We start from the raw sequence: 22,685 nt of genomic DNA on the forward strand, positions 1-22,685 counted from the left end.
TAACAACGAGGTATTCTATATTCCAGAGCTTTCAGCTAATATTTTTTTTTACCTTTATCTGAGGCTGGATTTTGCTCATTTGTCACGTATCTCTCCAGGATAAAGGAAATGCAATACTGAGGTCAACTCAAACATAATCTGCTGAAGAAAAGATAGCAGAGTGAACTGAAAGCCCTGAGAGTGAACAATGTTAAATTTATGTCAGTAAGGTGTAACATAGATTACGTGTATAAAGGCAGTGAAATAATAGTCGGGAGAGTGTAAAACAACATGTCAACAGGTGATATATTCACAAAATATAATAAAAGGCAAAGCATATCTTTCAAAACCGTACTACGCTTTGCAAGCTTGTGAGAGTATTGCTCTGCTAGACATTTTTGTTTTTCTTTTAGGTGTCTGCCAATTAAAGGCTTTATTGTTGGAAAAAAAAAAAGCTGATGGTGGTTTCCTTTTGGAATTTACACAAACAATGTCAACTTTGTTTTGTATTGATATGCTAAAGAAATGGAACTAGATTATGCACCTCTTGAAGAAAATGCAGTGTGAATGCTGCAACAGCTTGCAGGAAGCTGCTTAATGTGCTGCTTCTACTTGTTTGCTGCATCTTGATTGGGAAAGAGAAAAGGGGAATAACATGCAATACTGAAAGAGATAGAAAGAAAATTCATGAAAGTACATTGGAGCTTCCTCCTCCTAAAAGTTAGAAAAGAAGTTCGATAAAATATACAGTTAATTTGGTTAGAAAGCATCTTCATGTATCTGTACAATAGTTATTTTTTGTTTGTTTGTGAAAAAGCAGCTTTTTATCAGCCGGGAAAGCACATAACTGATTTCAAGGTTTTACTTTTAAATTCTGTGTTTTCTCCTATTGTGAAATAAAAGTTTACGCCATTGTTAGTAACCATAAAATAATTCCACAGTGAGGAATGAAATGCAGGAATGTGCTTGATAATTGAATGTTGTTGAAAATATTCACCGTTTTAACGGCGACTCACTTCATTTACAGTCGCAGTTAGAAAAGAGTCAAAACAGGCTTCACCGTAAATCAGCGGTCAGTGAAATTAGCGCAACACACTCCAGTCCGGCAGGTGGCGCCAATAAGCTGCGTGCAAACCGCCAATCAGGGTAAAGGAAGGTGCTGGTCCGCTACCGGGTCGTTTTATCTGTTTGTCCGTGGGAAAAAAAAACAACAAACTATCCTGATCGGAATTAGATTATTTAACAGGGATTTGGAGTTTGAGGCAGTTTCGGTCGTCATCAGGCGTGTTTGTGTTGACTATCTGTGCAAACAAACAGCTTCGCTGTTATTTGTGCGCCTTTTTTTTTTTTTTTTTTTAATCAACATGGCCCCGACGATTCAGACACAAGCCCAACGGGAGGACGGCCACAGGTACCGTTTAACGTTACCGGTTTTACGCGCCGATTTATATTAATCACCTTTTTTTTTTTTTAAATTCATGTGTAAGAACCTGCGAGTTGCTGACGTTTTATCAGGCTGCTGACCATTTCTGTCGTGAATAACAAGCGTCGGTAGCGTTTAGCAAGCCAGCTAACACAAGCTAAGTTGACTTACCTGCTTGGTAAATATCACCGTCACGGCAAATGATTGTCAGACGCGTAAAATGGAGGCAAATTAAAGTTTGCTCGTCTGAAACGGGAGGAGTAGTTTGACGGAAAACACATCTGGAACAAGTGACTTTTTCATTGGTGCCTTTAAAGATGATTATACTGATGAATAATTGTGGTGTTGCTCTAAATAGCCCCGCATATTGACGTTATTATTCTATAATAGGCATCTTTTATTAGACACTGAAAGTCCCTGTATTTTTTTTTTTTTTTATTAACGGTAGCTTACAGAAGCATATATATGTAACAACACATGCTTTCATTTTTTTTTATTTACTTAATTTGTTTACCTAAAAAAAATGGCGCATGCACTGTTTGTTTGTTTGTTTGTTTGTTTTTTAACCTGAGAGAGGCCGATGTTCATTCCCAGTAGTGCTGAGGTTGGATGTTCCAGCGACTTTGATAAACGCAGATCCCTCTGATCTGTTTTGAAACACACAACTCTTTATTTTTTTTTGTTACCTCAGATTTTATGCATATGGTGTTTATTTATTTATTTTTTTATATATAAAACTTCCTATATCTAACAAACACTCTAGTTAATCTCCTTCTAATTTTAATTACAGTTTTCTAATAACAGCTGCCTACATTTTATGATTAAATTCAGCCAGTAAATGAAGGTTATTCACAAAAAAAGGAATAAACACAAAGGTGAACTTCCTCGGTGACCTGTACGCCGTAGAGATACGCGTTTCCCCCCGCTGATGCTCAGTATAACAACATTTAAACATCTGTCTGTCCCTCCAAACACGGTGTCGGAGAAGGTGGAAGAGAGCAGGGAACTTAAAAGTTAATGACTTTTCGCTGACAAATGGCTTTTTTTCCTCTTCCAGCAGGCCGTCCTCTCACAGAACTGTCCCAGAAAGGTGAGCCCATTTAAATTACAGTAATCTGAAATGTGCGTAGATACGACTTTATTAATCCCGCAGTTGGGAACTTTCGTAGCGTCAGGTATGTTTAAACTGCCTGCTCAACACGTTTGTGCCCATGACAGGTCAGGAGTTGTCTGTCGAGTGAAGTACTGCAACAGCTTGCCCGACATCCCGTTTGATCCCAAATTCATCACGTATCCATTTGATCAGCACAGGTAATTGTATAATTATACTCACCTGGCTGCCTCCCCGTTCACTGTCCATCCCCTAAACACAGACGCGTGACATTTTGTCTGTCTGTTGTGGCAGGTTTGTACAGTATAAAGCCACTTCTCTGGAGAAGCAGCACAAACACGAGCTCCTGACTGAGCCGGACCTCGGGGTTACCATCGATCTCATCAACCCAGACACCTACCGCATAGATCCCAACAGTGAGTCTCCGGTGGCGGCCTCGTGCCTCCGTCATATTCATCATTTAAGACTGTGGTGATGCATTGAACGTCCGTGTTGACTGAGCCACGCTTTGAATGTTTTCAGTACTGTTGGACCCCGCTGATGAGAAACTGTTGGAAGAGGACATCCAGGCTCCGTCCAGTTCCAAGAGGTAAGGCGACGAAATATTCACCTTTTGTGTTAAAAAGATCCAGGTGGAATTCTTTTGGAAACATTTTCTTTCTTCTTTGTTTCCATTAAAGGTCGCAGCAGCATGCCAAAGTGGTCCCGTGGATGAGAAAAACCGAGTACATTTCTACAGAGTTCAACAGATACGGCGTTTCTAATGAGAAAGTGGAAGTCAAGTACGTTTGACGAATGAACTTTCCTGAGTGCAGAGCGGCCAATGTGTGCATTTATATTACGTGTATGTTGGTGTTTCTGTAACCTAGATATGTTTTTTTTTTTTTTTGTTTAGGATTGGAGTGTCGGTCAAACAGCAGTTTACAGAAGAGGAGATCTACAAGGACAGAGACAGTCAGATTTCTGCTATTGAGAAGACGTTCGAGGATGCACAGAAGTCGGTGAGCGAGCGTGTTGTTATTATTCTGCTCAAACCTTTGTTGTTTAACATCCTGAATACATTTCAAACGGCAGTTTGAATGTAGGTATCGGAACCTCTATAGATGTGTGTGTTTAGTTTTGGATGTTGCAGGAACATTTCTCCAAAAATCTGTGAATCGGCATGCTAACCCAAAATGGAAAATAATTCCTAGTCTGTGTGCATGGTTAGATAATACTGTGGTTTGTAAACATGATGATGATGCTGTTTTTTATCTTCAGATTGCACAGCACTACAGTAAACCCAGAGTTACTCCTGTGGAGGTCCTACCTGCGTTCCCTGACTTCAAGGTGAGCTAACTACTTCACAAAATTATTTTACTCTTTTTTTTTTGTTTGTTTAACTTTTGGAGTCGATTTAAAATCACACGCCATAGGCACAATGGCACAAGGAGGGGAAAGAAGAAGAAACACTTTACGATAAAATGTACACACAACAGTAAAGAGACAATCTGTCTTTACTCTTGTTACCTCAGACTGACAAACTTGCTCTTTATGTATTTCTATATTGATATTTTGTACACTTTCTCGTTTCCTCAGATGTGGATCAACCCGTGTGCTCAAGTCATCTTTGACTCTGATCCTGCACCTAAAGACATATCAGGACCAGCAGGAGTGGATATGATGTCTCAGGCCATGATCCGGTATTTACAGAAGATGTCCTCTTTGGATGAGTCTTGGAGCAGTATTTCTTTTTGCTTTCTTTTAGCATTAACATGAACTCCTTGTCTGTGTAATATAGAGGTATGATGGATGAGGAAGGAAATCAGTTTGTGGCCTACTTCCTGCCTCATGAAGAGACTCTCCGTAAGCGCAAGAGAGACTGCGACGACGGCATTGATTACATGCCAGAGGATCTGTAAGTACAAATATCAAGCAAACAGCTGCTGGACTTGCTGAATGTTCCTTTGTTTGTTTGTTTGTTTTCTCAGCTTCAGAATTATCACTAAAATCAACACTATATACTTAAAGTACAAATGTATTTAATTTTTCTGCTTTTTTCAGGTACGATTACAAGATTGCTCGGGAGTACAACTGGAACGTCAAGAACAAAGCCAGCAAGGGTTATGAAGAGAACTACTTCTTTATCTTCAGAGATGGAGATGGTGTTTACTACAATGAGTTGGAGACGAGGTAACCACTCGCCTGGGAAAAGATTTGGTTGTTGTGCACCTGGATGGGAATATTTGCCATGTTCAGATTAGGCATTGTAGGCGTTGTTTGTTTCGGTTTGGTGTTGTACAAACAAGAAGATGAGTACTGAGCCTCTATGATGAATGGGGCCTCATGAGAAACTCTTTGAATGAGTCCTTTAACAGCTTTTCCTTCGACCTGTAGGGTGCGCTTGAGTAAGAGAAGAGCCAAGGCTGGAGCCCAGTCCACCACCAACGCTGTGCTGGTGTGTAAGCACAGAGACATGAATGAGAAGGAGCTGGAGGCCCAGGTGGGTGGACTTCTTTGTTCTTCATGTTTCTGCATACTTTGTTGTTAAGAAGCAGAGTGTGGTGCCGAAGGGTCGCTTCTTCAAAATCAGCAACAAAAAAAACAATTAGGTGCCATAGAGCAAGGCACCTAACCCCCAACTGTTCTGTGTGTGTGATTTTTTTTTTTTTTTTTTAACTATTTACCATTACAAAATATCATTAATTACAAAAGAAGGAGAGGTTTAGGAAAGATGCAGTATTTATGATCAAATTTGATTGTTGATATTAATCAAACTCGTGTTTTTTTCTGACACTTGATTTTGCTGAACAAAGCCGGTGCAATACAACTAAAGTACTGATATGGAAACTGTCTTTTGAATATTATGAGTATTTAAAAACTGACGTGTGGTCAGTGCTCTGCTACATATTTATTAATGTGAATCAACAACATAAAACCAATGACTAGTACTGTCGTGTATTAAAGACTGATGATTCCCTTCATTGTGACTCTCAGGAGGCACGTAAAGCTCAGCTGGAGAACCATGAGCCAGAGGATGAGGAGGAGGACATGGACAAAGACATGCAGGACTCTGGTCAGTTTTCGTTTATCCTCTACCTTTTAACATGCAGTGACACGGCTGCCTGCTACACTTTGGTAAAGCTCGGGCACATCTTCACATCATTCAACATGTGCTCTAAGTGTTGCATGTGTTGTTCACTTCAGGCGATGATAAAGACAAGGGCAGCGGCAGTGAGGCAGAGAACTCGGGCAGTGAATCTGAGAGGGAAGACGAAGGCCAGGAACAACGGGGCGAAGAGGACGAGGAGGACAAGGAGGACAAGGAGGACAAAGAGGACAAGGAGGACAAGGAGGACAAGGACAGAGGGAAGAGGAGGAGGAAGTCGAGCGCCAGCGGTAGCGGCAGCGAGAGCGGGGAGGAGAGGACCAGAGAGATGCGAGACGAGGAGGAGATCTTTGGCAGCGACGATGACAGTGACGACAACGAGCCCAAGACCTCGGCCAGGAGCAGCGGGGAGGAGGGCAGCGAGAGCGAGGAGGAGGAGGGAGGGAACAGACGAGGCAGCAGGAGTCGCAGCGCCTCGCCGGCACACAGCGACCGCAGCAGCGACCGCTCAGAGACTCACGCTCAGAGTGGAAGTGGGAGCGATAGAGGCTCGGATTCCAGCGAAGCCAGTGACAGTGAATGAGATCCGAGCCACCCGTCTCGTGTGCATGTTCAGCTCCAAACACGGCACCGTTAGCCTGTCATTGAGCCTCGTTATTTTACTTAGTCCGAGGCTGAAACATGGGCGAGGTGACGCTCCTTGCATTTGGCCTGAAGCTTCTATTGAATCCCGTTTTAATTTGTAGATTTAACTCGCGTGCCAGTTAACTGCTTGTACACACTCACAATGTTGTGTCTGTTAGATATTCAGTACAGAATCATGTATAAAAAAAAAAAATGTTTTTGTTCTCTCTGCTTTTGACTTGGCATTGTGATACAAATTTTGAAATAAATTACAGGACTTTTTTTCTTTTTTAACTCTGGTCAAAAGTTTTTGTCTCTTTTGCAGAGTAATTTCATAAATATATCGGCTCGTTAAATTTAGTCTGACGAGTTCATTATTTTAAAATGTTTGATTTGCTTAGTTGACGCTCACTTCACAAAACCAGGTCACTGTTCATGTCTTAAAGGACTGATTTCAATGTAGAATTGACAAAACTCAACCACATACAGTTAATCATTTATTAATAACAAACAACATTTAGAAATTAAACTGATAGTCGTGTTTCACAAAGGCTGAGAATATTGGAGATACAGGAGATGCATATTCAGCGAAAAAACGCCAGCTGGTTCTTCAGCCATTCTTCCGTCAAGTCATCAGCATTTCTCGTCTCAAAGACCTCGCAGAAAAAAGACATAAAAGCTGACTCGTCAATACTCAATATAGTTTAGCAAGCAATAAACTTATAACAAAAGGTAAATGTTCGAAAGGATGTCTTTTTTATTACATTAAATGCTTATTTTATGTAATTCTTCAACATCACTATCCGATAAACTAAAGGGCATAATGACGTGACAGTTACCTTTGTGAGCTCTGCCGCTTGCACCAGTCGATTCTTGCTGCCTGCATACATCATCTGCTGCTCCGGCTTGCACCCTGTTAAAATGATATTCATATTTATTCTGTGGATTCTGAAATTTGACTCCGGGAATATAATAAAAGCCACTTTCATCACTACAATACATTTTTAAATGTGGATTTTAGACAAGGAGATATCGGTTGCTTTAGCATTTAAGTTTAAGTTAACAGTTTAATCTGGACTTTTGATTTAGGATACTGTCAGTGTGCTCACCCATCGGACTGGAGAATATGAAACACAGAGGGTAAGACACCCTGCCATCAGCGTGGACATACTTGTAGCTGTAGACAATAAATGTACGCTGCTGTCAAGGAACATTTAGTTTGAGTTAAAACACAGATTTTCTCATTGCCTCTTTTCTTTCATTGCATCAGTGGATTTGTATGTCTACTTTCTTTGAGACATTTATTTAAGGATATCTGGGCTGTCTTTCAGGAAGTTCTTCTCTCAACGCATCCAGTGAGATGTCCTGAAAGAAGATAAAGTAGATTGTCAGTGACTATTAATGCAGGGAGCCAGCCAAAAAACAAATTAAATTAAATAACAAATCTGACTTGCCTCATATTCCTCCTCGAGGATTACAAGTTGTTTCTCCATGTTTATTTTAACTGAGAAATAAGAAAGATTATTTTGACTTTTAATTCTGTTATTTTAATTTGTGTTGATCAAGTTCCAGATGTGTCAGAGTGATGTGCTGGTAGTTATAACGTCCATCATACTTACTCAGCATGGCAGCATTGGTGGTCTCTTTTCGAAACCTGAACTTTGTCAGTTTCTCTTTCAGACTTTCATCCACTTCACACACAACCAGAGAGCTCGACTGCAAAAGAAAAATATGGTGTAAAAAGTTATTAGTGAAACTGTGTCAACCTGAGAAGTGTTAAAATATCTCCCATTTGCTCCTTTGTGTCTGACAGAATTAAGCGTATTGGTCTACAGGCCAGAAATAGAAAAAAAAAAGAAAGTGGGTAGGAGACTTCTGCTTGATCTGTTCAGATGTTGAGGTCTATATCCACTCCGCACGGAGGCATTAAACATTCACAACAATTCTCTGACATATTGAGAGCAGGAAATGTTTTGCAGCAATGTGCAAGAATGTAGTTTCCTGTGCGAAAGAGCAATGGCGACGGTCGACTGGTGTCGCAACGGTTAAGTAAAATAAGTAAATGCACAAATGGCAGTTCATCAAAAACCCAGTACATTTCAGCCGAAATGCAAAATGTTTCAAGGAGTTGCGCCATTTTCACTTACCATTCTCAAAGGATCCTTCTCTGCCTTTGTGTCCTCGGGGTGACGCGGCCTTGCTGAAACGGTCTGCGAGCGACTGACAGCTAACTGTCAAGATATCTTCCTTCAGATGGGAAGTGGAGGGCAGACACGCTGCGAGTGCATGTATTTGTGCCGCTTCCTCTTTTCACCAACACAAGATGACACCAGCGTGAAGGCTCAGCTGTGTGGCATGTGAAACAATCAAGACAGTCTTTGAGAGTCTATGAAGGAGAAAACACACATTTCAGTATGACAGAGAGAGACGGAAGTGGTGCAATTATAAAGAATAAAATTCAATAATAATTTGATTTTTTTTTCAAGAATAAATTCATAATGTTTGAAGCTGAAGACAATCAGTTTCACTATTGTGTGGCTTTGTCACTATCGCTGTATCGGTGGATTTCATTTTCCCATGACCATATGGGCGTGGACCTCACAGAGACACTTACAGATGCAGAAAAAGATCATTTGAAATCCTTTAAACTAACAGTACAAAAATGAAATAACATTTGTAAAATCAAAATTCCTGCATCCATGATTTTATATATTTAATAAATATACCTAAAAGGAAAATGTCTTATAGTTGCATTGTGTTATATGACGTCAAACTGTATTAGATCAGATTGTAATGTATCTTTTTTTTTCAGTTTCTGTTGAGGCACCTTGCACTTGTTCTGTGTTGTGATTTGGGACACTTCCCAACATGCCTCAAACTAAACTTTTAAACTTGTCTCCACTTCATTCACACTCAATGCATGACTGTAATTCAGAGAACAATCTGTAACTGAGAACAGTTTTCTTTTGCTGATGAATTTATTTGGTATCTTATGAGGAAGACATTTGCTGCTACACTGCTCTCTACTGGTAGAAGCTGCAGCAGCTCTTGCCGCACGCCAAATCAGTAATGTCACAGCAGGTGCTTTGCTGCTTTCTGTTGTTTTCATTTAGGTTTATTGCTGTCGAACAGACGTAAACAGGCATTTTGTTAATCCCTTTAGGCTTTTGTGACATGAGATTTTTTTTATATATATAAATATATATTTTATTGACAAATCGAATTTATTAAGAAAAAAAAAAGAATAATTTATCATTCTATAATGAAAGAAATCACGAGTTGCAGCCCCTGTTTCAGTCTATACTGAATCTTTTTGTTAATGTTGCATATTGCTTCCACATAACTTTAAGATACATGTCCTCTTATTTATTTATTTATTTATTTTTCCCCCCAAAGTGGTTAATAATGCCCATAATGCACAAAAAAAACTATCAAGAGCCCTTTCGATTTACGAGCCCTGTGGGCGGAACGACACGCTCGGACGTACGTGATGACGTCGCACGTCGAAACGACGTCTTTACGTCAACTCAAAACCGGAGTAGATTTCTCCAGGCGTACACTCCTTATTTTCTGTATCGCTTATAACATTTTTTTTTTGTGTTTTTTTTTTTTGTACATACATTCTTTAACACGGTATGCTTGAAACCGCAGAGGCTTGCCGCTGCGGAGGAATATCTTTAAGGAATACCACGTGCGGGACTGAAATCTGCGCTTCTTTCAGCTAAGCTAACGTTACCGCATCTTATTAGCGAAGCCTGCTAGCCGAGGAGCTAGCGCTAACACGTAGCTCGCCACCGTCGAGCTAAGCTATGCGTTAGCACGTTTAGCCTCAACTCGCTAAACCGAGTGACAACCGACACACACAAAAAAACAAAAACAAAAAAAAAAGGTAAACAACCAAACCGATTCGAGTCTTAATCTCTTGTTAACCACCGCTCGTGTAACTTTATTTTGTTGTTGTTGTTCTGTCTCCCGACCTGTCGTCGGTTAAAATGACTGTGTGTGTGTGTGTGTGTTGTTTTTATTTATTATTTTTATAACGTGTTCACCGCTAACGGGAGAAACAGGGCAGCAACAGCGTCACCGGAAAACAATACCGAGTCCCGGGTCCCTCCATCGCAGCCGAGGCCGACCCAGCTAACTTCAGCTAACCGGCTGTTAATGTCCTCCCCACCCTCCTCCTCCTCCTCCTCCTCCTCTTCCTCCTCCTCCTTCTTCGCTTTAATACAGCTTTAAAGGGATAATAACAGCCTCCCTCCACCGGAGCTGATGGCACAAACACTACACATGTTGTGGTTACAGGTGCTCTTGTCTTGGGCCGCTTTTTTTTTCCCCTTTTTTTTTAGTAAGCGGATCATCAACTTTGCGCGACGGTGATCTGTCGTGACTTAACAGGGCGCCGATGACCCCCTTGTTCCGTAAACAGCAGGTCCGCTTTGAGTCGGTACACGTCGTTGCTCCGAGCTTGGATGTGCTTTGAGAAAAGACCGGCACACCTTTTTTTTTTTTTTTTTTGTGAGTGACTTGCTCCTTCATCGTTGCTGACCAAGACGATGATGATTGGCACAAATCTTTATAAAGTGATCAGTAAAAAAAAAAAAAAAAGCACAACTCAAATAACACGCTTGGATTACATTGTTTATATAAATTACTAAATATATATATATTTCATTTTGTTTTGAACCTTTAAGATGAATTACGAATGTAGAGTCTTGATTTTAAAACGACGGAACAATTTGCGAGCTCCAGTTTGATGTTCAATTTCATATCGGTGCCGTTCTGTGCATTTTATTATCGGGCCTTCCATATTTTATAAATATATTATTAATGCGCCGTCGTTATAAACATCCCGCTGTCTGCTCAGTTTTTGAACTCCCCCGAGGTTGATTGTACATCTTCGTTCTTCGTCTAAGAAAATCACGACTCCTTCGGTTACAACTTTGGGGCGGACAACTTATGTCCAAAAAATATGAACAAAACTTTCTTCAGATCACAGGAAGAACAGATTCTAGTATTTAGTCAATGGCATAGATGGATAGACTTGAATTGCCTAAACAATCAGCTTCACATTTTCACATGTGATTTGGCTCTTGGTGAAAGAAGTAAAAGAGAAGCTAAACAAAATTGGAATGAATTTATACCGAATAAAATATTGGTCTGAATAATATTTTATATTTTACAATTGTAATGGACATTGTATGAATTGTCATCTAAGAATTTCCACTGTGTATGTTTGTTGATTTAATAGGGTACAGATGATGTGATCCTGACCATGCCAGAGTGAAAAAACAACAACCCACATCTTTTCCTCATTGGGGCATTACCTACTTCAGTTGACACACTTTCAGCCTCAAGACATTTTCCCCAAAATCCCGACGGCATCCCTGTCTGCAGTTCCTCCTGCACATGAACCATGTGAGGGCCCCTCGGTCCAGTCTGAGGGGATCCCAGGACTGTTGAAAATACAACCCCGCTGTGCGGGGCTGGACTCATCCTGTCTGTGTCTGACAGAGCAGCCTTCCCAGTAGCCCCTTCTCCATCCACACATTCCTGTTCTCCTAACCGAGGAGACGCGCCATGATGTTCCGAGACCAGGTAGGCATCCTCACAGACTGGTTCAAAGGCTGGAATGAGTGTGAACAGACGGTGGCACTGTTGTCCCTCCTGAAGAGGGTGTCCCGCACCCAGGCCCGCTTCCTTCACATTTGCCTTGAACACTGGCTGGCAGATTGCACCGAGATCCACATCCTTGAAGCTGAGGCCAACAATGCAGGTACCTGGGAGTTTTAGTGTCATTATATATTATTAAATATTTTTTATTGTGGAACTGTTCGTTCTGTTTCTAAAACTGAAGCAGGCTATATAATATGTATTTAAAAAATGGTTTTTAATCACTGGTAAATTTCTCTCTTTCTCCTTTGTCATTAGCAATTGTCAGCCAGTGGCATCAGGAGCCAAAAGAGAAAGTGGTGTCCTTGCTATTGTCCCATCTGCCTCTGCTGCAGCCGCGCAATAGCGAGGCCAAATGTGAGTACATGAAGCTACTGCAGAAGGTGTTGAGTCACACTATTGAGAGTAGCCTGTTCGTAGAAGAAAGCAGGCAGCTGCTGTCCTACGCACTCATCCACCCTGCCACCACACTGGATGACCGCACTTCTCTGGCCATGTGGCTAAACCACCTGGAGGAGCACCTTTCCAGTGGCTATGCACCCCGGGCTCCGACCAGCCCGTACCACCCACGCCAGGGCTCGGATGAATGGCCCAGCTCTGCTGAGGCTCTGGACCCCGGCCTGGCTTGGCACGAAAAGTCCCCCTCATCCAGCACGTCTCCAGCAGGCCAGAACGGACACATGCCTTTCACAGGTGGGATGTCCTCACCTATTAACAGCAATAATGCAGGTAATGTTTCTCATTTGCTTCTGTTCTGTTTACTGGGGACAAAACTTGAAGAGGAAACTGTGTGCATTTTGTTGGCATTCTTAATTTTGTCAACTTTTCTTTCTCTCCGAGTGCACTTGTTTCCTGTTGCCGCTCATGTATGGTTTGTTTCTCTTGTCAGGTTTGGGTGGACAGATGCAGCCGAGTCCTCTGAAGAAGTCCATGTCAATTATTCCTTCCAGTCCCCAGGCTTGTGGCTCTGAATGGCTAAGCCAGGATGACATAGGGGGCAGAGGGAACTTCATTCCATCAGATCACGCGCCGCTTTCACCTCAGAGCAGTGTAGCCTCATCGGGCAGTGAGCAGACAGAAGAGCAGGGCTCCGCTCGCAACACCTTTCAGGAGGATGGCAGCGGCATGAAAGGTCCGAGTTCATTACCTTAACTTAGCCGAGGGCACTTCCAGCATTTTGGCTCCCGCAAAAGCTGTGCGCAGCCAACAGCTGTGATGATGGAAGCTAAAATATAACACAACTGTTGTTTGACTGTTCTAGATGTTCCGGCGTGGCTGAAGAGTCTGCGCCTTCATAAATACGCATCGCTTTTCTCCCAGATGACCTACGAGGAGATGATGATTCTTACAGAGCAGCACCTGGAGTCACAGGTTTCTACCATTTTACATTCACAGTGGGGGCAGCCTTTGATTTTTCTACACTCGGTATCAATCAGGAACATTACCGTCCTCAAACCTGACGATATATCAACTCTCAATGAGGCATGAAATTAAACAACGCACCCTACAGTTATATTGAGCCAATCACATATACAAATGGTGTGATTTTACCTCTGCCCCTTGGCTTTAATGTAACTGATGGTGATTAGGTTTGTTATTTAGAAACTGTACAAATTGCCCATTGTTCTCACAATAACTGACTACTGCTTCTCATGCCCTCTTGTTATTTTCTGCCTTTCCTTCTCAGAACGTCACTAAAGGAGCAAGGCATAAGATTGCCCTGAGCATCCAGAAACTGCGAGAGAGGCAGTGTGTTCTCAAGTCTTTAGAAAAGGTAATTCAGATGGGATGATGATCATGTGCTAAAAAAAAATGAAGAGGAAACCGTGTTTTGAGTTGATGAATTTTCACCTGTGCTGATCAAAAATGCACTCGAGTATGTACTCGGCAATGATCATGTGACACTTGACTTGGCTCCATCGGGAAATTCCCATTCCTGTTGGCATAGAAACAGACATAGAGCAGGGCTGGTAGGGGATTCTGTGTTTTCCTCCAAGACCTTTCAGAAGAGAAAATGTTTGTTCTGCTAAAGCTTAAATCCAGATTTGCAGCTTGGAAAATCCTCCTCTGTATTCATAACATCGCCCTGAAACTCAAATGTGTGCTTTTCTGAATAGCTTACACAGCATGTGACACCGATGTTGCCGTCTCTTGTCAGGATATTTTGGAAGGAGGAAACTTGCGTAACGCCCTCCAGGAGCTGCAGCAGATCATCATCACACCCATCAAGGCCTACAGTCCCCCCAGTGCAGCGCAGCCTGCCTCGGACAACGTCACCACCTCCCCTTCAGACGCCACAAAAACAGGAGCAGATAAAGAGCCGGACTCAGAGGGCTTCCAACCCCACAACCCACCTCCCTGCGACGGAGACTCCTCTGTCACACCCATCTCAGACGGCGACATTGCTGGACAGTTCACCCGTGTCATGGGTAAAGGTAAGAATATGATGGATCGACACTGATTGGATACTTCTAGGAAGCGCTGTTAACAGTCAACAGCATGCAGAAATACTGCAATAAAATCTATTTTATGTCCAGGTCAGTATTCAACATGAATCCCAAATGATCCATTCTCACCTACCCCTTTTATTTTATTTTTTTTACCACAGACCTGCAGATGTCCTTTTACACTGAAATGTACTTAGTGGACATGAATATATAAACCGTGGCTCTTTTGTTTCAGTTTGTACCCAGCTGCTGGTGTCAAGGCCCGACGAGGAAAATATCAGCTGTTACCTTCAGCTCATTGAGAAGTGTCTGACGCACGAGGTGAGAAGCTGCAAGTTGAAATATATAACTCATTACGGTGCATTCATTCACGCAGTGTTGTAGATGGCAATGCCTTAAATATGACGGTGTAAACATCTATACTTAAAACATAAAACCTGCCTCTTGTTTTAAACATTGCGAATCCCCGAAGCATCTCCAGAAACTATGCTAACGCGCTTTAAAGAGCTGATGCCTTTTATTCTTCTGCTGTGTATCAGGCTTTCACAGAAACCCACAAGAAGAGGCTGGTCTCGTGGAAGCAGCAGGTCCTCAAACTGCTCCGCCTGTTCCCTCGGAAAGCTATGCTGGACATGCCTGTTTACCGACAGAAAGGGTGAGAGTGCCCGACCGCTTTTACCTTTGATCTCCCTCCGTAGCAGGGAGGATGTCACAGCAGCTGAATGTAACAGGCTCTTTGTTCTATCTAACTGTTGCTGTGATTCTCTCTCTCTCTCTCTTACCTTTTTCTCTTTCTCATTAAAGTCAGTACTCTCATTACTTGTGAAATAGCTTCAGAAGTTGAACATTGAGTTCTCTTAACTCTCATTGATTTCGGTTGTCCTTTGCCTTTTTTTGTTGTTGTTTGTTTGTTTTGCTACTCCAGCTGGACCTATGGCTCCAACTCCCTCCCCACAGCAGGCTCTGTGAGTGGAGGTGTAGGGCGGCGGGGCCAAAGGCCGTTCCAGATGACCCCTCGCGGACTTCCAGCCACGCGCATGTGTCTTCCTGGTGGGATCGGGGGAGCGTCTCCACGCCACACACTAACCAGTCCTGCGTTGGCAGGCCAGGGCAGACAAGTCAGTATTCCTGTCAACGGATGGGTACTTTAACATCAGTTTGTGACATGTACAGCTGGATTTAAATTCTAAACTAAATGGATCATGGATGGAAAAAGTCTCATGTTAAACCATTTGTTGATTATTTTTCTTCATGATTACTTTTTTTTTCTTCAAAAGTGGATGGAAGTGTTTCTGTCTTACAACTTGGACACGGTTTCTTAGCACAATTAATACCTAAAACTTATTTTTGTCTGCCTGAGACTTTTCAGCACGAGTGTTTATTCCTCTGTGGTTTCCTTTGATTTCTCCAATCGCTTTGTCCTGAAGTCATTGACTCATGAAGAACAAAACAGGAGTTTAATGAGTTTACGCCTGGCAGTACAAGGGTGCATCATCGATTTATATGATTTGAGACTATTTATGTAATGACCGAGCTAAAAGAGAAAACAAACCGTGTCATTCTCTCTTGATAGTTGTTTGTTTTTGTAATAAGAACTTGTTTCTTTCCTCTATAGAACCTGTGGTTTGCCAACCCCGGGGGCAGTAACAGCATGCCAAGTCAGAGTCGCAGCTCCGTGCAGCGGACCCACTCACTCCCTGTCCACACTTCCCCACAAACCATGCTCATGTTCCAGCAGCAAGGTATCACACGGGGTCAACCCTCCTTTACTTTTCTTCGACAATAATATATGCACTGACCCGCACACAGGTCATCCTGGTCCGTGTTTACGTCTTCATTTGCCATAGTCATTTGCCGGACTTCCCTCCCTCAGTATGTTGTTTACATGTTACTACGTTTAGCGTACCAACGTGTTGATTATCTAGTATTACCTTCATTTTGTGAGTAAAACAAACTCCTTTTCGACTAAACTGGAAATGGTTAATAGAATAGAGATGACTTGGAACTGGGGAATTTGACTGTCAGTGAGCTGCACAAATTCTGCTAAAAAAACAAAAAACAAACCAAAACAAATGTCTATGAATTGGTCAGATGCCAGAATAAAGAGTGGCTCTCCCTCTGTGCCAAGAACAAAATAACAAGACAGCGAAGCAGCATGTTGCAGTAAACAATCTGTCGCCTTGTACAATATACATAACCTTTCGCTGGCCTCGTCTCGTGCACCAGATGACACACACGAGCAAATTTACCTGTAATGGCTCTCATCCTGTTGAAACAGAGTCAACACAGGACATTTCCATAACAGCGCGTTCTGTGTGAGCCAACAGTTTCTAATTATACAGATATATGAACTTAGCTGAGTTCCAGATTTCATATCTACAGGTACAAGCTGCAGCTGCTTAGTTCTGTTGGGCTAGGAATTTTATATGAAACCCCAAAAAGTGAATAATAGTGTTTTAATAGACCATCGCCCATAACAGAAGACTGGACATAAGAAATGTATTTCATTTTTAAAGGATCAATTGCATAAATATTCTACATTTTTCATTTTAAAAGGTGTCAAGACCTTCAAAAGTCCGTAGGTCGTGTTTCCTAATCCACTGAAGGTGGCTGCAGCCTGTGAACTGTGGAGTGTGTTCACAGAGTGCTTTGCTGTGTTGTGTTGTCATTTTCTAGGTTTACTCGAACACTTTGTAGTAAAATAAGGAATTAGAACATGCGTACATAAAGAGCGTAAGTCGTCCAGGGGTAATTTATGCCGTGAACTTGAGACGGGAGATTTCCCCTGTTTTGTAAATTTCTCTAATCTTTTTCTGGAGCAGCTCTGTTGTTTAAAGTCAGTGTTTTACTCTTATAAGCAGAAATAACTAACTATCGTGCCTTAAACTCTAAAACCGACCCCTTTGCTGCAGGTGCAGGTGACACCACGGACGGGTCTGTTCACACTGCTGCAACATTTCCCTCCAGTATGCTAAAGCAGTTTCAACTCGTTGCATCTCTTTGGTCTGAACTGAGCTCAACAGTACAAACCACTTGCCACCGTCACCTGTAGCTCAACAGTACAAACCACTTGCCACCGTCACCTGTAGTTTCTGCAGTGTGTGCGGGGTTCCCGCTTTGGTTAACCTTTGCTAGCAGAGGATTCGCCATGTTTTGTTTGTTCAGCTAACAGAACTATTCAGTGCATTTAGTATCTTATCACCTCATTCTTAGATTTTCATCGGGCTAACGGATTAGTTGAAGATCACATTAACATAATAATAGTTATTCTTTTGCACACATAGGTCAGATAAAGCCTACTTTTGTCCTGATAATGAAAATTGTTCTTTTTTTTTTTTCTTTAAAATGTCACATTCTTCTTCTTCTTCTTATCCGCTCAGAGAAAGATTCAAAGTTTCTGTTTAAATTAAGTGTTTAAAAAAGTCGTAATGATAAAATATTCTGCAACGCTCCTATGGACTGAGAGTATTTTTGCCTTTGTCCTCAGAATGCCAAGTTCCAGGTGCCGACCTGGAAATCAACCCCACGCTGGAGTCACTGTGCCTCAGTATGACAGAGCATGCCTTAGGGGGTAAGTGTCCTCAGCAGCCGGCTACTAAACAAGCCTCTGACTCACAGACCTCACACGGCTACCAAACACACAACATCGCACTATTAATATCATACATCAAGGCAATAAGAGATTCAATGAACAGACTGTTCATCAGAGAAAGCAACACACATCAGTTTCTCCTGTACAAATAGAAATGATGACGTCTATCATTCCATTAGTGATATTTATACTTTAATATTTAATGCTGGGCGGAATCAGCGGGGCAAGTCCTGTAAATATGAATGTTTGTCACTGACTGACGAACCAAAGTTAGACCGGTGGTCAGCCAAATGCCATGACTTGCTTTAGTCGTTAGAAAATAAAAGCCCTCATTTCACAAAAAAAAAGCCTTCCAGCGGCAATCCGCAGTGACGTCGCCATCTTGCTAGTTCGGAGCGGTTTGGAGCAGGAAGTGACCATATTTGGACGAGATAAGGGCGCAGCGAGCGGTGGATCTGACTGATCTGTTGGAAAACCCGGTGATACTACGTCCCGCCCACTTATAGCTGTAACCTGAGTGCACCACAGGCCTGTCAATCAAACAGACACGCCCTCCAAAAACAGGTTTTTTTGAAGTTTATTTTCTAATGAATGAGGGATTATTTTCAGATGAACCTCCAGGAAACTAATAAGAAGGAGCGACTTTACCTAACGACACCGAGATAACTGCTGGAGACATTTTATTCACTAAGAATTTGATGAGAGAAGTTGAATGGGAGTCTATGGAGCCGGAGGCTTTTTGGAGCCGACCCCTAGTGGCCCTCGGTGGTATCGCAGCTTAAAGCACTCCCGAATCAGCCTAATTTGTCAGAGCCGGAAGCTACGTCCACTTTTATTTTATATACAGTCTGTGGTTTGTACAGTCTGAAAGTATATGAAAAAAATTAATTTAAGCTGTCTTAGTTTCTGGATGTCTAATGGATCACATCTTACAAATCAAATGGTACATCTCCCACACATTTCTTTCAGTATTAATGTAAATCTAAGTTGTAATATCCATTATTTTATTTAAAATTGAATATGCTGAAGGACAGCCCGAAGAACAAAAATAATATCCTGTCCATGTAATAAACGTCTGCAGTGAGGTGTATTTCCCCAACTTGTCGAAGGAGCCCATACAGAAATGTGTCTCGTAAATATGACTTATGCAATGTGCAATAGTTGGAATATCATAAAAATTCAAAGAAATCATGCAATGAGTGTAAGATTTACTGTCACATAACACATAAAAAGGCCTCAGCAACTTTTTCTACCCGTGAAAAGGAAAACTCTCTGACAGTGAAGGATGAAAATGTGTATCACGCAGTATATTTTTATGATCGCAAATGTCCTGAAACATACTTCTTTCCAATCTCCTTCTCAGATGGAACAGACCGGACATCTACAATATGAAAAGAAGAAAAAGGAAAAATACACTTCATTTGAAGCCTGTTCAGTTCCTCGTCACCCAGCACAAAGATATACGTATGCTTCAGAAAACCAGGCAAAGCAGTCACTACAAAATGACAAAAAAACTGTGTATATGTTCTCTAATATTTTTGTACTTTATTATATACAATTAAGTTTATTAAAAATGGAATACAGATGATTATTATATTGCAGGAGATAGAAAAAAAAAAAAAAAAAAACAGGTCAACTGTGCACACTGCTCCGTGTCACCTGCAGGACTGTGGCATGATGTGCAGAGGCTCAGTTAACCAAGTGGAGAGAAAAACAGTAGATTGGTGCTGTCTTAAAGGGGTTCTGCCCCGAGTTACTTTTCTTTTTCCTTCTGCCTTGGAACAAGGCTCTATCCAAAACACGCTGACAGACACAGCCCCCCCCTCCCCCCCCACACACACACACACACACACACACACACACACACACACACACACACACACACACACACACACACACACACACACACACACACACACACACACACACACACACACACACACACACCGCACCGCTTAGTGTGGAGATTCAGAAAAAGTCCCAGCCAGAAGTAAGGCACTTTTATTGAATGATCTTTAACATTAAGCACTAAACTGTGATTGGCCCAAGGATACACTCACTGAGGTTTGACTCGCAGACGGGTGTTGATGTACAGACGCCATTTCTGGTGCTGGTCAGGGCCTGTGTTGGTCGAAACGGCTTTCCTCCGTTCATTTTCGTCCTCTCCGCAGAACATGTTTTTGTGGGAAAAGGAAAGGACAAAAAGAGTTGAGGAAAAATGTACAATTCAACCGTAGACATACCTTATGTCTTGCCCCCCCCCCCCCATCCCTCCCTTGAACGCATAGTCAAAGTAGAAGTGACTGTCCTCCTCTAAACTTATACAAAGCCAAAGAGAAGGGTTGTGTGATTTGAGAGATATTTGTAGTGAAATGCAACAGAATGGTATAAGTTTTGTTTTCTAAAAAAAAAAAAAAAAGAACAGTGGTTTTGAAGAATTGATGCCAGCTGCAATTTGTCTCTGTTATTTTATGCCCGACTACGTAAATGATGATGAATCTCATTTTGTGCCGAGGAATCCCCAAAGGGGTGAGAAAGGGCTGGGTGGGGTTTGTACTGTGCTAGAGCTGATTTGATATAGAATTGATAAAAGCGAGGAGGGCAGAGTGTTTTCAATTTACACTCTAATGCCGGCTCAGAAAACTAAATGAAACCCATCTCAGCCCTCTGGCCTCCTCATGATTGGCTTTGGAAAATGAAGCTTGATCTTGTAATAAATGCTCGGGAGCGCAGCGCCTCACCCTCGCAGTGCCCTTTTTTTTTTTTTTTTTTTTTTTTAGTTTGTTTTCCTTATATGGCCGAAGTGATGATTTGATGAATCATAATTTTTCAAGGTGCTTGACGATGTCCATGTTTTTCTGTTTGTGTCTCAGTGTGTTTGAGTCTCAGAACCCCCCCGACATTATCACGTGGTATCAGTGTTGAATCAAAAACTGTCTTATACAGCCTCTGTCTGAGAATGTGGCAGAGCCGGAGGTGCATGTTCGTGTAATATGGTCTTAACTTTTGGATCACTCTTGGTTGCATCATAAGGCAGGGATAACCATTCACATATTATTTCAGCAGAGCCATAGGAGGTCTGTCCTAGTAAAAATGATTATTTACAGATATCTTTTTCCAATTGTATTTTTTACTCTCCCTTAATATTGATAACTTATGCTTATTTTCTATAATCGCATGTTTTGCCACACTAATACAGCACTGTTGTAGATAGAGGACATGGTGGTTGATGGTGCCCACTGTCACCAACAGCTAGAGAGCAGAAAATCTTGCAACTAATGTTGTATGTTTATATCGCCTCAATGTCACTGTTTACATCTCTCTGGGATAATGCTATATTCATGTTATGTGATGTCATGAATAATCCATTGTCTCACTATGTAACACATTAAAGAACTGAAGCCTTCTCGCACATGAAGCTGGCTGGGGAGAGCCTGAAAACAAAAAGTCTTCCCCCCCCCTCCCCTTACTCCACGGGCTCCGCATGAGTCTCGGTAGATTTTTAAGTGAGAACCGTACGGAGGTACATAAACGCCTACTTTTCTGGTCATGCGGTGACGGGAAAGAGCAGCTTGTCTGGCCTTGTGATGAAACCGTTGGCTGTCATGTCCTGACAAACTGTTCATGTGGTGCCTGAAATGCTCCGCTCCAGCATATCTCAATTTGTTTTCTTTTGATAATGGTCTTGAGAAGTATTCGAGTCATGGATTTCTTCAGAGCAGGCTCTTGGATAGATCTGACTTAGTAAAAAAAAAAGAAAAAAAAAAAGAGGCATCACACTCATGCCTGCAGAGGACTTCTGTGAGTTAACTCTGCTGGCTTTAAGACTCAGCTATCTTATTTTTAACTCTTCACTATACTGTATATCGACTGTGTTATTTTACAAATGGCTCAGATGATCCTTTTCACGGCCTCTGTTGCTTTAGACAGCCGACCCGTTACTGCGAATAGACACAGAGGTACAATGCAGCAGATTTCTGCTAAAGTGTGTGTTGATGATTATGATGACGACGACGCAGCAGGGGGACGAAGACGCTTATCTGAGCTGCAAATATGTGATTACGAGTAAACTAAACACTAATAACAGGCCAAGGACTACGTTTACTCCCATGTTTACATTCCAGCGATGCGTGAAATGAGTTGGGGGGGGGGGGAAGGAAATGCACTTCATAAGTTTTTAGCTTGGTATATTTGAACATGCCAAGCGTCCACTAAGGAGGTACAGAGCCTGTCACGAGGAGACGTCTACAGAGTGGTCCTGAGATCATGTTCATGTCCCTGCCAGGCTTAGTTAAATGACTTCACGCAGCCAGCTGGAGGCCACACTGCAGATATTTGTCTTGTACAATTTATATTTAATTCCAATAACTCTCCCCTTCCTCCTCCTCCCCCCCTCAGACATTTTCTAATGTTTTATGACCCCTTTTGCATCACATGCTTACACTCTACTTTTTTACTGTCACTCATGTGTGAATGGTCTGAAGTGCAAACATCCGCCGGATCATTGACTGTCCGAAAATAAAAGAGGTTCAGTTCTTTTGCAACTTCACTTTGTGGTTTGTGTTCGTGTCTTGTTTTACTCAGACGCTTCTTTTACCTGCCGGAAAGAAGAAAAAAATAAATAAAAATAAATACAAGTCAAGTCTTTGCGGTGTTTACAGACGTCCTGTGTGACGCTACCGAAATCCCCCCTCCCCCTCCTCCTCCTACTCCTCCTCCTCCAATCACTGTTTACTTCCGGGTTGCGCGAT

The 22,685-nt window shown here is 41.9% G+C and overlaps 3 protein-coding genes across 4 annotated transcripts; 2 read left to right on the plus strand and 1 right to left on the minus strand.

Annotated features, from left to right (window-relative positions):
• Window positions 1-1,148: 1,148 nt before the first annotated feature.
• paf1 (PAF1 homolog, Paf1/RNA polymerase II complex component) lies at window positions 1,149-6,519 on the plus strand. The gene is made up of 14 exons (XM_069712401.1): window positions 1,149-1,390; window positions 2,460-2,492; window positions 2,621-2,713; window positions 2,808-2,929; window positions 3,036-3,102; window positions 3,194-3,295; window positions 3,409-3,514; window positions 3,774-3,842; window positions 4,092-4,195; window positions 4,294-4,410; window positions 4,557-4,685; window positions 4,890-4,995; window positions 5,490-5,568; window positions 5,700-6,519. The coding sequence occupies exons 1-14, from the start codon at window positions 1,344-1,346 to the stop codon at window positions 6,182-6,184; spliced, it is 1,659 nt and encodes a 552-aa protein (XP_069568502.1). The 5' UTR covers window positions 1,149-1,343; the 3' UTR covers window positions 6,185-6,519.
• Window positions 6,520-6,709: 190 nt separating this feature from the next.
• Window positions 6,710-10,369, minus strand: gmfg (glia maturation factor, gamma). The gene is made up of 8 exons (XM_069712414.1): window positions 10,323-10,369; window positions 8,373-8,611; window positions 7,845-7,941; window positions 7,680-7,729; window positions 7,539-7,590; window positions 7,335-7,415; window positions 7,065-7,138; window positions 6,710-6,881 (listed from the first exon to the last, which is right to left on the minus strand). Exons 2-8 carry the CDS (start codon window positions 8,373-8,375, stop codon window positions 6,810-6,812), a joined length of 429 nt encoding a protein of 142 aa, XP_069568515.1. The 5' UTR covers window positions 8,376-8,611; window positions 10,323-10,369; the 3' UTR covers window positions 6,710-6,809.
• Window positions 10,370-11,018: 649 nt separating this feature from the next.
• On the plus strand, window positions 11,019-19,868 carry LOC138628943 (protein Smaug homolog 2). Of its 2 annotated transcripts, none has more exons than XM_069712347.1 (12): window positions 11,019-11,998; window positions 12,154-12,624; window positions 12,785-13,027; window positions 13,157-13,266; window positions 13,583-13,669; window positions 14,054-14,330; window positions 14,578-14,663; window positions 14,882-14,997; window positions 15,268-15,460; window positions 15,958-16,084; window positions 17,830-17,913; window positions 19,298-19,868. In XM_069712347.1, the coding sequence occupies exons 1-12, from the start codon at window positions 11,803-11,805 to the stop codon at window positions 19,324-19,326; spliced, it is 2,019 nt and encodes a 672-aa protein (XP_069568448.1). In that variant the 5' UTR covers window positions 11,019-11,802; the 3' UTR covers window positions 19,327-19,868. The 2 variants fall into 2 exon arrangements, with proteins under 2 accessions (XP_069568448.1, XP_069568449.1); XM_069712348.1 differs by having other exon boundaries at window positions 11,021-11,998; window positions 12,154-12,588.
• Window positions 19,869-22,685: the final 2,817 nt, after the last annotated feature.

Source organism: Brachyistius frenatus, unplaced genomic scaffold (genome assembly GCF_029030835.1).
Source record: "Brachyistius frenatus isolate BFR_SWC_R1_liver_20210118 unplaced genomic scaffold, ASM2903083v1 Contig_109, whole genome shotgun sequence".
Classification (NCBI taxonomy): Eukaryota; Metazoa; Chordata; class Actinopteri; family Embiotocidae; genus Brachyistius; species Brachyistius frenatus.

Excerpts from the sequence above, each read along its gene's own strand:
- gmfg (XM_069712414.1), bottom strand. Across the intron at positions 7,730-7,844 it reads CACCAATGCTGCCATGCTGA|TTAAAATAAACATGGAGAAA; the intron begins GTAAGTATGATG and ends CTTATTTCTCAG. Across the intron at positions 6,882-7,064 it reads AAGCGGCAGAGCTCACAAAG|GTCTTTGAGACGAGAAATGC; the intron begins GTAACTGTCACG and ends TTTTTCTGCGAG.
- LOC138628943 (XM_069712347.1), top strand. The coding sequence starts at position 11,803 with ATGATGTTCCGAGACCAGGTAGGCATCCTCACAGACTGGTTCAAAGGC. Across the intron at positions 13,028-13,156 it reads GGATGGCAGCGGCATGAAAG|ATGTTCCGGCGTGGCTGAAG; the intron begins GTCCGAGTTCAT and ends TGACTGTTCTAG. Across the intron at positions 13,267-13,582 it reads AGCAGCACCTGGAGTCACAG|AACGTCACTAAAGGAGCAAG; the intron begins GTTTCTACCATT and ends TTTCCTTCTCAG.
- paf1 (XM_069712401.1), top strand. The coding sequence starts at position 1,344 with ATGGCCCCGACGATTCAGACACAAGCCCAACGGGAGGACGGCCACAG. Across the intron at positions 2,714-2,807 it reads TATCCATTTGATCAGCACAG|GTTTGTACAGTATAAAGCCA; the intron begins GTAATTGTATAA and ends CTGTTGTGGCAG. Across the intron at positions 3,296-3,408 it reads AATGAGAAAGTGGAAGTCAA|GATTGGAGTGTCGGTCAAAC; the intron begins GTACGTTTGACG and ends TTTTTTGTTTAG.